This window comes from Dermacentor andersoni, chromosome 6 (assembly GCF_023375885.2).
Source record: "Dermacentor andersoni chromosome 6, qqDerAnde1_hic_scaffold, whole genome shotgun sequence".
NCBI classification, from domain to species: domain Eukaryota; kingdom Metazoa; phylum Arthropoda; class Arachnida; order Ixodida; family Ixodidae; genus Dermacentor; species Dermacentor andersoni.
Genome location: NC_092819.1, coordinates 93,160,822 through 93,175,620, shown reverse-complemented (window position 1 = coordinate 93,175,620; position 14,799 = coordinate 93,160,822). Strand labels below are relative to the sequence as shown.

General features: G+C 46.1%; 1 protein-coding gene across 3 annotated transcripts in view; it reads right to left on the bottom strand.

The window, feature by feature from the left end:
* The window catches only part of LOC126522597 (hepatocyte growth factor receptor-like), a 566,006-nt gene that overhangs the window by 5,754 nt on the left and 545,453 nt on the right, over positions 1-14,799 (bottom strand). For all 3 annotated transcript variants that reach the window (XM_055066486.2, XM_072288826.1, XM_072288825.1), the window contains 6 exons: positions 6,866-7,115; positions 5,601-5,747; positions 3,743-3,829; positions 2,018-2,202; positions 1,629-1,738; positions 1,384-1,546 (listed from right to left, as the gene is read on the bottom strand). In XM_055066486.2, coding sequence (XP_054922461.1) covers positions 1,384-1,546; positions 1,629-1,738; positions 2,018-2,202; positions 3,743-3,829; positions 5,601-5,747; positions 6,866-7,115 — 942 coding nt within the window. The remainder of the gene's footprint in view (positions 1-1,383; positions 1,547-1,628; positions 1,739-2,017; positions 2,203-3,742; positions 3,830-5,600; positions 5,748-6,865; positions 7,116-14,799) is intronic.

The following is a 14,799-nucleotide window of genomic DNA, read 5'->3' as shown; positions in this document are numbered from 1 at the left end:
ATGGGCCGGACATGTAATGAGGAGGGAAGATAACCGATGGTCATTAAGGGTTATGGACTGGATTCCAAGGGAAGCGTAGTAAGGGGAGGCAGAAAGTTAGGTGGGCGGATGAGATTAAGAAGTTTGCAGGGACAACATGGCTACAATTAGAAAATCACCGGGGTAGCTGGATAAGTATGGGAGAGGCCTTTGCCCTGCAGTGGGCGTAACTAGGCTGATGATGATAATGATGATGACAGCTGCATAGGTGCGCGCTCACGCCACGCGCGCAACCAGTCAGGGCCGTTTCGCTTCCACTGGGGAGGGAAAGATCAGGAAAGGGTTTCGCGCGCTCTGCACCAGCTTCATTTCCGTTCAATTCATTGTCGGAAAAAAGGATCGGACGGCCACGCGTTGTGCGTTTTTTGTGTGTGTGTGTGCGAAGGCTGCCGAGGAATTGGCAGCCTTCGACGAGCGGCGGTGAAAACTCGCCCCTGAAAGGGCTCGCCATCGGCGCGTCGATCCAGCCGCCTGAGCCCAGGCAATCGGACAGCAACGAGAAGATCCCGAGCTGAGGGAGCGGGAGGCCGAAGCAATCCGGCACCGTTACCTGTGGGTTACTTAACCGTGACGGAGGTCAGGTACACGCAGGACAAGTTTCGCTTACCCTATTTTCCGGTAGGAGAAAGGTCGGTCACTTCTTTTTTCTTTTCTAAAAAGGCCACCAGGCCCACGTGTCCCCGTCGATCACCATCACAATATCTTCAACTCCTTTGCGAGATCATTCTAGTTTCGACCACGCATTCCCATTTGCGACCCACGGATACGTATTGCGGACACGGGTGCGCATTAAGTACGCATTTCAGAAAGGTTCAACTGGCGGCATGTGCATGAAGTCGCAAACTTTATGCAGATTCCCAATTTTATGTTGCCATGCTGGGCCATGTAGCACGGCGACAGCAGCCTTCCCGTACGTCCACGCTTTTAGCGGGCCCGCGGTTCTTTATTTAGACTTTCATTTATTCTAACAAATTGGTAGCCTATAATATTTTTTTAGCGGCGTGTAGGCTTGGAATTTCGGGGTCGACTGTCAATCGAATGAATACTCACTGGTATCACTACACTGCACTGATAAAACCTACAAGGAAATTTTGGGCCGCGTAAAAAGCGTAGTTTCTCGGAGTTGACGTGCTTGGACTTACGTCACATACACTGCTAAGTGTGCTTCGGTGCAGTTTAAAGGCTGCTAGTGAAAATTTCATACTATTACCAGTCTTGCAGCCTTGCCAAAATTGCTTCAATAGCAGGAAATACTAATCTATAATGAATTTAGCCACAGCAAAATGCCGTTGCTGTTGGCCTGGAATTGCCACCTGCCTAACAGGATCCGCAACGCTTGCTTACCACGTCTGTCTTGTGGTTGTAGACGCCTTTCTCCAAACTCTCCGGCGCCATCCACCTTACAGGCAGCTTTTTCTTCATTCTGTCTTCGCTGTAGTAGTCTTGCTCGTAGACGTCCCGAGAGAGTCCAAAGTCGGCTACTCGGACTATCATATCTTCACTCAACCTGAAATTGTCGTGCCATGTACATGCTCGTACACTATTTAGAGCTTGTGACAAACATTGCGAAAATGAGAATTCCCACTCACATGCAATTACGAGCTGCGAGGTCTCTGTGCACAAACTTCAGGTCGGCCAAATACCTCATGCCTTCGGCCACGTGGATGCCAAACCCAAGCAGGTCTCTCACAGTCGGATTCTGGAGTTACGACAGCAAAATGAAAACTCCAAGTACAGCATTTGGTGCATGCGCTTTGTAGATTTCTTTATGTACAAAAGCCGTCTTGACATCGTCAGCTTCTGTACACAGTTTTATCCTGAATAGGGGCACGGTACTGAGCAAACGGCGTGGGAGTGTTGTAATTCAGCACACGCTAAACTGCACTCTTGAAACACCACAGTTTTCCTTGTAAGAACGCGTCATAGCCACCATACAAATTAGTCCTGAAGGCGAAACACTCGTTTCAGGAAGACTTACGTTTCTCGGATCCCGTACGTAGGAAAGCAGGTCGCCATGTTTCATGTACGGCGTAATGACCATAAGGCCACCAGCTTCATCAACGGAGAGACCGATGAGAGGGAGAACGTTCATGTGGTGAAAGTCCTTCATAATCAGCGCTTCTCTCAGGAACTCCTGAGCATCCGCTTCTCCTCCCAGAGTGTCTATAATGAACGCCAGATTACCACAGTGTATACAGCTACGAATTTATATGTACAATCACTATTAGAGGCAGTGAATTCATCCAATGCCCACTAACGTCACAAGCAGCCGCAGTCTCCCGTCTTTTATTAAAATGGCCTGACTAATCGAACTGACTTTCTGAAAACACTCATTTTACGCGTCGCACCCGCTAGAAAGATTGGGGTAACTCAATAGAGGCGTTCTGAGAGTAAATTTTTTACTACACAGACGGCATATCAGTCACATATGCCATATATTGAAAGCTGAATATATAAGGTCAGCATGGACACATTTGCCAGTTGGCACGCGTTCATCTTGGTGAGCCAATCAACAGAAGCTATTGAACGCCATTTTTCTTACAAAAACAGGCTCTCTTTGTACACTCCCGTCCCTTGTTCAAGGTGACCACCCGGATATTCGCCCATTTTTAATCCCCACGTGATTCTCTGAGTGTTCCAAGAATATCCTCTGGAAGTGAAATAAAGCCATCCTGTATGGCTGTAAGAGCTGCTATGCTCTACGCATTATTCACGAAAGGGTGTGAGAAGAAAAAAGATTATATGCTGCAGGACCGACTCTAAAAAAAATTATGAATCCTGCTGTTCAAAAATTTCAGTCTGGAATGCTGTACCGTCGTACAGGCATCGCCGCGAAAATTTGACCTCATGCTCCGAGTAGTTGGGCTATACTGCTTACAAGGTCACACTTTAGTTATTGTGCACGACTGAAGAGATCCCGCCCTGTGAAAACTTTTAGAAAGTAGTGGTTTCCTCCTAAAGGCGAAGCATTATAGCGATAGAAAAGTGCATATTACACAACTGCATAAAGTAAGGTTCAGAGTTTTATCAGACGTATAACTGTAATATACATGCGCTCGCCTCGCTAATTCAACTAGCAAGCGCGGCACCTCGCGCGCACAGCAAACGAACCGATCTCACTCGCTCGTCGCAAACACAGGCCTTCACAACGCTGGCGTGATGGAGAACGCAAACCGAAGAAAGCGATCGTTTATGCTGCCTCTCCTTTCAACGCACCTCCGAAACTTGAGATTACGCCACCTCCAGAAGTAGCCGAGCGCGAAGACAGCGCACATGCAGCCGCCAGCCATCTCGGCTCGCCCGGCCTTCTGCTCCGCTGGAGATTACCTCCAAGATAGGGCCTGGCGGCACACGGCTGTGCTAAAGCAGGAAACGCGCGCTCACATGCCGCCCCCTCGTTCCCCTCGCCCCCATTGGCGCACGCTTGATTGCGACACCCCGCACGCCCCGCCTCCACCTCCTTCCACCCACCCTTGCCCGCGCGAAAAGACGGCGCGCATCAACACGCCCATCGTCCTCGGCTCAACCTCGCACGCTTCCACGCGCACCGACACCATACAGCGTGCGGGGCGCGATAAGATCTTATCGCATTTGGACTTTACACGGAAAATCCCGCCGACGCCGATGGCGAAATTGAGCCTAGAGTGTCTGTCCATATATAATCGCTATCGCAATAAAAGACAAAAATACTTTGTGTACTCACTGTTTTGAAGAGTTTTTACGGCCAACGTGTGAGCTTTGTTCTTGCCTCCCAAATCCAAGATGCCCCGGTAGACGCAACCAAATTGACCTCGTGATCAGAAGAGAAGCAGACATATACCAGTTAGAAAGAAAATGGACAATGAAACAGCTTATTCCACGGGAAATAAAATCGCATTTTAGACCAATCTTAGGGCAGTATTGTTACCTTACAGTTTGCAAACATTCGGGAGTTACGCGATGTTAGTCCTTTGGATATCACTTATTGAATAATATCCTATATCTTTATTTATTTAGAAATACATCACATAGCCTGAAGTCCCAAGTGCGGCGCCCCCCCCCCCCCCCTGCAAAGAAAACAAACAAACATTCAAACAAGTAATAAACACCAATAAATGTGAATTTCTTACACATAGTGTGACTAGGGCAAGAAATTTAACTCACTATTAGTTGTAGAAAGATGAATACATAACGGTATATACGAGCGAGGTTCGAGTCGCTGCACAGTCATTGCGACCTGTTGCTGCCGTATATGCAGAGAGCTTGAAAAAGCATTCGATACAATCTATGGCAGAACACATTTTTGTGGTCTGGCAGAGTAATTCACGCATTACTCAGTGGCACTGTTTTATGCAATTTTACCAATGAAAGAATTGTCATCCAAATAGCTGCATGAAAAAGATATTTTTCGAGATGCAATCAAATGCGAATCGTATGGGGACAGTTTTGAGTTTTGACTAAGACACTGAGCTGAGCACAAAGGCGAATTGAATATTCTTTCCCTAATACTATGAAGTTTTTTTGGGTCGTAAAGAAAAAGAAGGCAATTAGCTTACTTTATTTATATTACACTGAGAAGATTAAATTCAATAACATTGCTTGGAACACTATCTAAAACAAAGCAATAGATTCGCGCTAGTTAACTGAGCTTTTGCCTGAGGCTGATACTCAGCTGAGAAGAGATCAACAGTCCAAAACTGTAATGAACCGATTTACTAAAGCTTTGGGCCGACCTCTCTGCCTTTCTGTAAATAAATTTTTCTCTCTTCTCTCTTACTAAAGCTTTGCTTCACGTAGATACCAACATGTGCGTTGAAGCCGCACGTTTTTTTTTTATCCGAAGAAGCCTGTTCAAGTAGGCTTCTGACTACATGAAATATTCTCTTATTTCATCTATCTATCTATCTATCTATCTATCTATCTATCTATCTATCTATCTATCTATCTATCTATCTATCTATCTATCTATCTATCTATCTATCTATCTATCTATCTATCTATCTATCTATCTATCTATCTATCTATCTATCTATCTATCTATCTATCTATCTATCTTTGTGCCTGTCTGTCCGTCCGTCCGTCCATCTATCTTTAGCAGTCTCGGAAAAGTTTCTAAACGTCTACATCTGAGTAAAGAGCATAAAGATAGGCCAAAGAGAAGCGACCCGACAACCTGCTGATTAAGAACCATTTTATTTCGCTGTACGAAAGAAGGCGTTATGGATGGCAAGTGGAAAACTATTTCTAAACAATAACGAAAGACAACAAAAACGCCAAACGGCGACCATTGGTGGTTTGCTGCATGTGTTTGATTCTATCACTGATGTGTTTATTTTTGCTAGTAATTATCAGTCTAGTCTGAATTGTTTTTGCCTAAGTAGTTTCTCTTAAGTTTATTTTTTATCAGAGGGCCTTTGAAATCAAACTACTGAACGGTACAGGAGCTATTATGGGTTTGAGTGAGAAAATCATTCCGCAGGTATTTGCTTTGTGGGACAATAACGTTTCCACGTTACCGGCCGACGGCAAACGCGAGTCTTCGCTGCAGTGAGATAATGCATTTCGTGACTGAAATTACATACCTTGACCGATGACCGCGCAAATGATAACGTTTTCTTTCTTGATGTATAGGTTTTCAGCCTCCAGCTTTGCTTTGATCTCTCGGTCCAGTTGAAAGGCAGAGCTCAAAAGCGGTTCCTGGGGGCTGACATTTTTATATGACACATAATCTGCAAAAAAGACGGGGAAACATCAGCAAAATTTTGCATGGACATATTATGGTGCCAGGCTCACGCATACTCCTGCAACCTGGTTTGAAATGTTGGCATTTAAAAGGAACTTTTTTTGCTTGTTTAGGGACGGAAACGCAGTTTTAGCAGACAATATTTTCAGTGAATATTGAACAAGATCTTTTTCAGGAATTTCGAATCATTCTAGTGAATTTCTGATGCAACATTAGCGAAATACCTGTACGAAAAATATATGACACGCTAATTTTCAGTGAATGCCTTAAATAAACAGGTATTCTTATTCTCGGCCTCAATATTTTATTCGACAAAGCGTCGACCTGTCACTTTAAGCGTTCAGTTCAACATTTACTATCGAGGACAATAAATGGGGTGTCGTAAAAATATCTACAGGTATATTGAGTGCACATTTCCTTTTTTTGCGACACTTGCGTATGTTAAACATGATAACGATATTGTAGTCTTATTTCTATAGCTGCCAGAGTCGCTCAGTGGCTATGGTGCTGCGTTGCTGAACAACGCAGCATGGGAGTAGTATTGGGATGCTAAAGGCCATGAGTTGTTTTGGGATGTTAAACCTCATAATTTGAAATATGTTTTTACACCATGGTAAATTTATTTCCGGATAAAGCGTTTCGGTGCACCCTTGGAAATAGCGGAGCGACACGCATTATAGTTAGCGTCTGCGCCTCCTGGGAAGTATTGCTTGTGATAACGCCATACATCGAGGTACGGTATATAATTATTGGCCCTTCAAACGTACTTTGACCCGCCGTGGTTGCTCAGCGGCTATATGGTGTTGGGCTGCTGAGCACCAGGTCGCGGGATCGAATCCCGGCCAAGGCGGCCGCATTTCGATGGGGACGAAATGCGAAAACACCGGTGTACTTAGATTTAGGTGTACCTTACAGAACCCCAGGTGGTCGACATTTCCGGAGTCCTCCACTACGGCGTGCCTCATAATCAGAAAGTGGTTTTAGCACGTAAAACCCCATAATTTAATTCTTTTTTTAAACGTACTTTGGGAAAATGTAAACACCGTTCCTGCAGTTGCCACCATTGCAGTAGGCGGGTAAAACCTCAAAGACATTTTGTCCTACCTGAATCACCTCCGGCGAAACTTGCGCGTTCATCGCGCGCTCCCGAGTCCGGTATTCCAGTCTTCATTAGGCGACCGCAGAAGGCCATTGTGGAACTGACGCTCGAACACTTGTCTCTCTTGAGTCGACAATAAAAGAACCCCACAGCGGCGAGGAGCGCGAATAGAATGGCGACCACAGTGCCGGCCACTGCGGCCTCGTCGATGTCGCTCCGCCCAGGCTCGATAACCACGTCGTTTTCCACAGAAGTCTTGACGACGTCATGGATGGTAAAAAAAAAAGAGATAGATAAATATTTTGTTCAGTCCACAGAAGATGACTGTACAAGTGAGCAAACTGCCTTTGCCGTCCGCAGAAATCAAACTTATACTAGCAAAGCTTTCGCACTGCTGATATCGGTAAGGGCGTTTGACACGAGCACAAGTTATCGCCGATATGTTTCTGTATAGATGGCATGACAGCGCGACGATGACGACGGCGAGGCGCCGGCAGTGGTGCGTCGACCATGGAATGACCACAGTGCAGGCGACTATGGTATACGGCGACGACAGCAGCATGACGAACACGGTATTGTGACAACAGAACCACGATAGTGTGACTATACGATGGCGTGAGGACGGCGGCGTGACAACAACGGAATGACGACAGCGCGAATATGATGGCACGATGACGGCTGCGTGCCTGCGCTTTCTTGTCGTTTACGAAGGCCCCCAGACATATACTCCGTCCATACACTTTAAAATCATGCAGGTATACAACGCGCTAGAGCAGTCGGTCTAAGCGAAGCTGTTGTGAGTCGGCAAGAATAAACGGGGCATCTATACTAGCCATGCGCAGCGGACCGCTGCTACGGATGCGCTCCGCAACCGTCCGCCCAGTCGGCGGAAGACCGCGACACAGTGCTACCAATGACCGCACCGTTTAAACAGCTCAAGCCACAAAACTCCCGCGCGAAAGCACATGCGCCTAAAAAAGCTAGTTCGGCGACGAAGACGTCCTGCAACTCGGTCACGTGGCTCTACCGCCAGAGCACGTGCCAGTTCGTCCAGGCCACGGTGTGGTCCAGGCTAGAGATACCCGACCTCTCAGCTATGAAAGTCCTTGGACGGTTGCAAGAGGATGCTGTTGGCTTTCTTAAAGGAGTCGTAGTTTCGCACGAACGGCGAAGCATTGATAGCGGTATCAAAATATTAGACAATTACACAAAGTAATGTTCGTCGCTTTGTGTTGAATAAATTGCAGTAAATATTCACTTAATAACTGAAGAAGCATCGCGCCACTAGCACACATAAAAAGATGAAGATATCTCACTTGATGACCGCGAGCACTCGCTCTGACTTCCAATTCTAGCTGACTTGATGATATGAACGCTGTCAGCGGGGATCGCGCGTGCTTCTCTCAAGGTGAACACTTCACGCTACCACTTTCGTCACCGTTTGAACTGTGCCTGCTCTGTACAACTCAAATTACTCGACCTCCAACATTTGGCGTGCGGAAACACAGCGTGCATGAAGCCACCAGTCATCGGTTCGCCCTTAGCCCTGGCACCCTCCGTAGCTGACCGCCACTGCGGGCCACGTATGCGCTCAGTCGCGCATGCACTCAGCCGCACGGACTAGAGGAGGAGATGCACTCACTCCTTCCCTAGCGCGCTCTGGAGCTCCCTAACATCGGGCATGCCCATCAAGCCACCATGATTATCGGCTCACCTTTGCAAGCCGCGCACGTTTGCCCTTGTGTACCCGCAGATTACGTCGCCACGAATGACGAGCGGTCATACGCCGAACATTCAGAAAGCGCTATTACGTAACATAGGTCTGCGAGAAAGGGCCCAAATTCTACCCTGCGTGCTAGTTCGACATCGCAGACAAAGCGTATGAAATGAGTGTTCTGGGGGATCCTCTGCTCTCTGCCAGCTGTCGCACTTCTAACCTCCTTATGTACTCTGGCTGACAGACCACCGTCCTGGTTAACGTTCCTGCCTGCCCTTTCGTCGTTCTTAGATCTCAGCTGCGTGCAGTTTATACTGGCCTTCACATCCTGTCACAATGTGACGGTAATGCCTGCGTTTGTCGTCGCTAGGACGCTGTGCAGCACGCCATCAAATCCAAAAATGTATCATGTAATTAGGTTTTGTTCTTCATCATATCGCTAAACTGTATAGCATGCTTGAGCCTTACTTTTGTGTTGTTGCTGTCGTTGTGATAATCATTGGCATGGTCCTTAGAAGCATATGCGCTTTCTTGCTTTCTCCTTCCCTCTGTTTTCACTTAATTAATCGGATCCCTTAAATAGCCTTCACTATAGGAGAAGAAGCAGGTGTCATGCTTGTTATGGAAGCATGTGTCAGACGGTTTCTTCCTTTAGCTTCTGTCTGCGAGAGGCAGCGTTTGCTTTCCTGTTGCAGAGAAAACCGGCGTATTCAGCGTGGTATGATCGTTGGCTCTTGCAGAAACCGTCTGTGTTTACGTGAGCAGTGAGCGCTTTTTTCTTTGGTACATGCCGAGCCAGATCAGAAACTACGATATGTAACGAGAGCGCTTTGTCTCGATAACCGAAAGTGAACTCAACAATTAGGTTCACGCATTTCTGTTCCGAAGCGACACGATGCCGATTCAGTTCCGGCTGGCGTGTAAACGGCTGGATCCGGTCCTCAGATCAGGTATAGTTACAGGATATAGTGGGGGCCGGTGAGTGGGGAACTCCTTCGCACTTTCGTCAGTTTATTCGTGCTATGAGACAATCACGATTAGCATGTCCATATCCTGTGGTTTAAGCCATAAGTTGCCTGACCACCTTTTCCCCTTGGTCACCCGACACTTCTCACGGCAGCTCGTTTCAAGCATTGAGAGTCGCCGTGTGCAACACATTTGCATGGTACGCGTACCGACAGTACGTTCCGCGGCTTCCTACGTCGAGTTTCTGGCATCTAGATTTGAACTATCCTCCCTGGCTTCTGGAAACTACCAGCAACCACGGTCGCGCTCGAACGCAGCATGCTGCGTGTGCCTGTGTTCGAGCGTGGTCGTGCTCAGACACACGAAGACTGCAAACATTTCTATAGTTGACTTCCACGTTTCCGACTGTGGAAAGTTGCTTTTTCATCCACTTTCATTTCCATTAATTTATCGTTTCTTTAAACAATTACTAAGTATAAATAATTTCCCCTATGTTGTCCTTGGTGTCTTTGTTTGTTTCCTTCTTACGATATGATTAATTAAAATCGGGCCCCTCGGTTCCCTTTCTTCTCCTTCATTACATTGCGAGGGTCTCGAATCCGGCAACATTGATACCTCCAGGTAGCATGTGTGGGTTTATTGACCAGTTGCCGTCACCCAAATAGATACCCGCCGTGGTTGCCTAGTGGCTATGGTGTTGGGCTGCTAAGCACGAGGTAGCGGGATCGAACCCCGGCCACGGCGGCCGCATTTCGATGGAGGCGAAATGCGAAAACAACCGTTTACTTAGATTTAGGTGCACGGTAATGAAACCCAGGGGATCCAAATTTCCGGAGTCCACCAAGACGGCGTGCCTCATAATGAGATCGTGGTTTTGGCATGTAAAACCCAATAATTTAATTAACCCAAATAGAGCACATACTCGTGACGCCTGCGGCAGAAAGGATGTTCCACATTCGCCGTCAAGTTTTGTGAATGGTGGCGCTGGTTAACACACCCAGGTGTAGTTCTAGGAGTAAAACATAAGTACCCCAGAAAGCGGATGGGACAGCGGCGCCGCGGTAGCACAATTGGTAAGAGCATTTCACGCGTAATACGAAGACCTGGGCTCGTATCCCACCTGCGCCAGTTGTTTTTTCATTCACTTTCATTTAGATTATTTATTATTTCTTTAATTCAATTCGTAAGCACAAGTAAGTTCCCCTATGTTGTCCTTGGTGTCGTTGTTGGCTTCTGGTGGAATTTGTTTTAGGCATATATGATTATGAGTGGACTCAGAATATCCTGTTTACGTCACAAGCTCTTTTCATATATTGCGTATTACACGCACATTCCTTTGCCGGAAGATGCTGGTGTTGTAGCAGAGCTTTTCAATCATGCAACACAAGGTAATGTACTTTCATAACTAAAGTTAGCACTTGTCGGTGCGATGATGTCGATCGAGGGATTCAGTAGAAAGGTGAATTTGGAAGCCAGGTTGCCTCGTGGAGCGTAAGGCACAATGTTGCCGTCAATTTTCATAACAACTGTCATCTCTTTCTTCACATCTTGCTCAGCCACGGGTGTGGCTAGGCATTACAGCATCGTTTCGGAAAAGTTGCAGCGTAAGAAAGTAGATTTAGGTGGTGCGCGCAATTCACAACGGCCTAATCGAACCACTCATCCTTACGTACAAATATAGTGCTGGCAGATTTAACAAATGTTTGTGTGTGCCCTATTTGTCATAAATTGCATGCATGGCTGTTCGATACGTGTTAAGACAAGATAATTCACAGTAGATAAGCCAGTGCAAGTCAATATCGGGAGGATAGCGTTTAAGCGATTCGGACATAGAATGACGGACAAAGAGGGAAGCCAGCTTTATCACAAAACTGGGCGATAGAGCTGCGTCTGTAGTATCAGAGGCTTCGTGGCACTCAGTAGAAATGATTTATCTGGGGCAGGAAGGGAGAGGGGCGCTGGTGGTACATGTGTGCCGCCATGTGTTTCCGTGGGTTTCCTGATATTTGTGTTGTCCAGCTCCTGTATAATAATATTATTTTTTTGCAATAAACACTCACAGGGAAGCGCACCATCACTGTCTGCCTGTGTATGTCCGCATCCTTTAGCTCTTTCAATACCATGGGGAAAATAGGTGTTTTTTGTAGGTTACGCCAATTTTCTTTTTCTGAAGGAACTACTGCACCCATATATTATGTAATACATAAACAAAAAAGCACAATGAACTCACTTTTCACTCATAAAAGTTTTATTAACGAGGTATATGTCAGAAATAAGATATAGAATGCCAGAATCATGACTGCATTATAAAATTGAACAAAGTTTTGTAACGACATACTTGCATCCACTAAGAAAAATATGTAACAAAAAATTATGAGATATACAAAATGTATTGCCGTCTACTATAGGCACTATCTCAGAAAAAAATCTAAATTTTTCATTGAACGGGTATTCTACTACGAAAAATTTAACTGCAAGCACTACAGTTGGGCGCGCTGGGCTGTGGCCGCCGATGTTCCGGGTTGGTTTGCGTCGCCGTCGCTCTGAGAGTCCGAGGCAGCATCCTGAGACACCGATAAGAGCGGCCGCAGACACAGCGGAATCACGACCTCTGCGATCTGTCGAAGCGCGCGCGCCACTCCCGGCGAAGGCGGCCATTCTTGCTCTCTGCTTTGACGATTGAGAAACTTCGGAGTGCGTTCATAAAATTAGCTCCTGGCGCATAGCGCGCGGCAGTGGCCACCTGCGCCGACTCCGAACACGCTTACGGAGCCAATTCAGACTCCGAACACGCTTACGGAGCCAATTCAGGCTCCGAACACGCTTACGGAGCCAATTCCGGCTCCGAACACGCTTACGGAGCCAATTCAGACTCCGAACACGCTTACGGAGCCAATTCAGACTCCGAACACGCTTACGGAGCCAATTCCGACTCCGAACACGCTTACGGAGCCAATTCCAACATACACCGGCTCGCGCGAAGCGCGGTGTTGACTAGTGTAGTGAAGCTTTTCGCTTCAAAAGCAGCTCACCCGCCGTGGTTGCTTAGTGGCTTTGGAGTTGCGCTGCTAAGCCCGCGGTCGCGAAATCAAATTCCGGCCGTGGCAGCCGCATTTCGATGGGTGCGAAATGCAAGAACACCCGTCTACTTAGGTTTAGGCGCATCTTAACGATTTCCAGGTTGTCAAAATTAATCCGGAATCCCCCTCTATGACGGGCCTCATAACCAGGTAATGGTTTTGGCATGTAAAACCTCATAATCTTGTAAATGCAATTAACTAAACTGTGATAGCGAATGTCGCGCTGCCTTCACGCGTATTTACCTATAGCTTTCAATGTTTCTTTGGCCTTTACATGCTGAAGATGCATAACGCATAGGCTCCTTCGGTATACCAGCGTCTTGTAGCGCTCAAAGCTTAAATACATTGCTCGATTTGTTAGTGGCATTTCCTTTTTATTCAGAAATATTTACCTTATCTTTTTTCTAGTGATCTATGTCCCCTTTTCTGTATCTTCATGTTCCTTTCATATGCTTGCTTATGCATACTTGCACTTACATGCTTGCCGCCAGGAACCCATCGGTTTCCCTAACGTTACGGATGTCCTCTGGCCCAACGCTCAGGATAATTTGAGGGGTTCAGATCTAGGAAGGAGGACCTATTGAGAGATCGAGCTGTAGGTGGCAGCATCGTGGCCGCGTTAATTTGAATAGGCGGTCGGCGGCAAGCCTTAAATTGTAAACGGCGGCGCTTTGTTGTGAGTGGTTTGGGCTGATTGACGGCTAATGAAACGCGTCGACTGCAGTTAACTGATAATATATTGCCTGCAATGCCACATTATTGGACAAAACATGCAGGACGTTCCTATTGCACGTGAAAGAAGTACAAACTGCCATTCAACGGTGGACTAGCACTCAGCCACACAATCCGTTTGTCGGTACTAACTTAGTGGCCTTTTTGTACGTGTTCTTCCGGTCTTCCTACCATGTTGACATTGCTGTTGCACAACTGTACAAATGCAGTATTCGTTTTTGTTTATTTTGCACTGGTTATGAACAAGCCTGCATTCCTGCACAATTAATCTGATTTAGCAATTGTGTTGCACGCTTCAATATCCGATATTTTTTGTCAATTTGCTGTGAAGTTCAATAAAGTTAGTAAGTTCAGAAAGGCAAGCTACATGACTGTGAGTGAAAGCGCTCTACCAGGATCAACATGTTATTTCACACATGGTTATATTGATCGCAAGAACAATAAAAATGTACCAGTTAAATACAGAGCTGTCTTTGCAACGGTTACGTGCACGACAGCGATGCGAAAACGTTCTAGTTACAGGCCGTAAATATGTTTTCTTTAAGCAAATAATAGCAGCACACCTTCCATAAAGCTAACAACGCCACGCTAAAGCAAGAGCCTAACAGCCACCGGCAATCAGTGTTATGACTGCCATGTCATACTCACACGGTGTTGTTGGTGTTTTTGCCTCAACACATGGCTTCGTTTGGTTTGATGCGGTGCCTACGAATATGGCTCAACCCACCGCAGGGGATCGGCCATGAATCGGGCGGCAGTAGTTAAAAAGCGAAGAATACCTAAATAGAATTTTGTAATTTAAGAATGGTAATATATGAATACTAATCGATAATATCAATCTTCAGGCTATAATAATGTAAAATGTGAAGTTCATACTTTTGTGTTCGTATTGAAGAAAGTAAAAACTTACAATTAACATGGCAGTCTGTTTGTTTCGCTTACAAAACTAAATATGGCATCACAAACGTTTATATTGCGGTGTCCTAGTGCCGACGCCCCAAGAGACTGTCACAGGAAGCGTTATGACTAATTCAAGGTTAGCGAAGGCGACCTTTTAGAAGTCATTTTCTGTGCAAGTTGAACCTACGACACTCAAAAAAGAAATATTCCATAGTTTCAGGGTCGTTGCAGTGAAAACATCGAGCGGAAGTTGCCAATTGAGACCTAGCTGTGGGAATAAAAATTAAGCATTCGTATTCGGCAACGCATTCTCTTGAATGAAACTTCAAATTTCCTTGTTTAGCACTGAGCAGGTGCTGGTGGGTGAGTTGGTTAAGCATGATTACAACGAAGGCGTCAAAATAAAACGACGGACGAAAGAAGGAGACACAAGACAACTACGTAGTCGCACTAACAACTAGTGTTAGTGCGCCTACGTGGTTGTCTCTCGTCTCCTTCCGTCGTCCGTTGTTTTATTTTGGCGCCTTCGTTGTAACCTTATTTA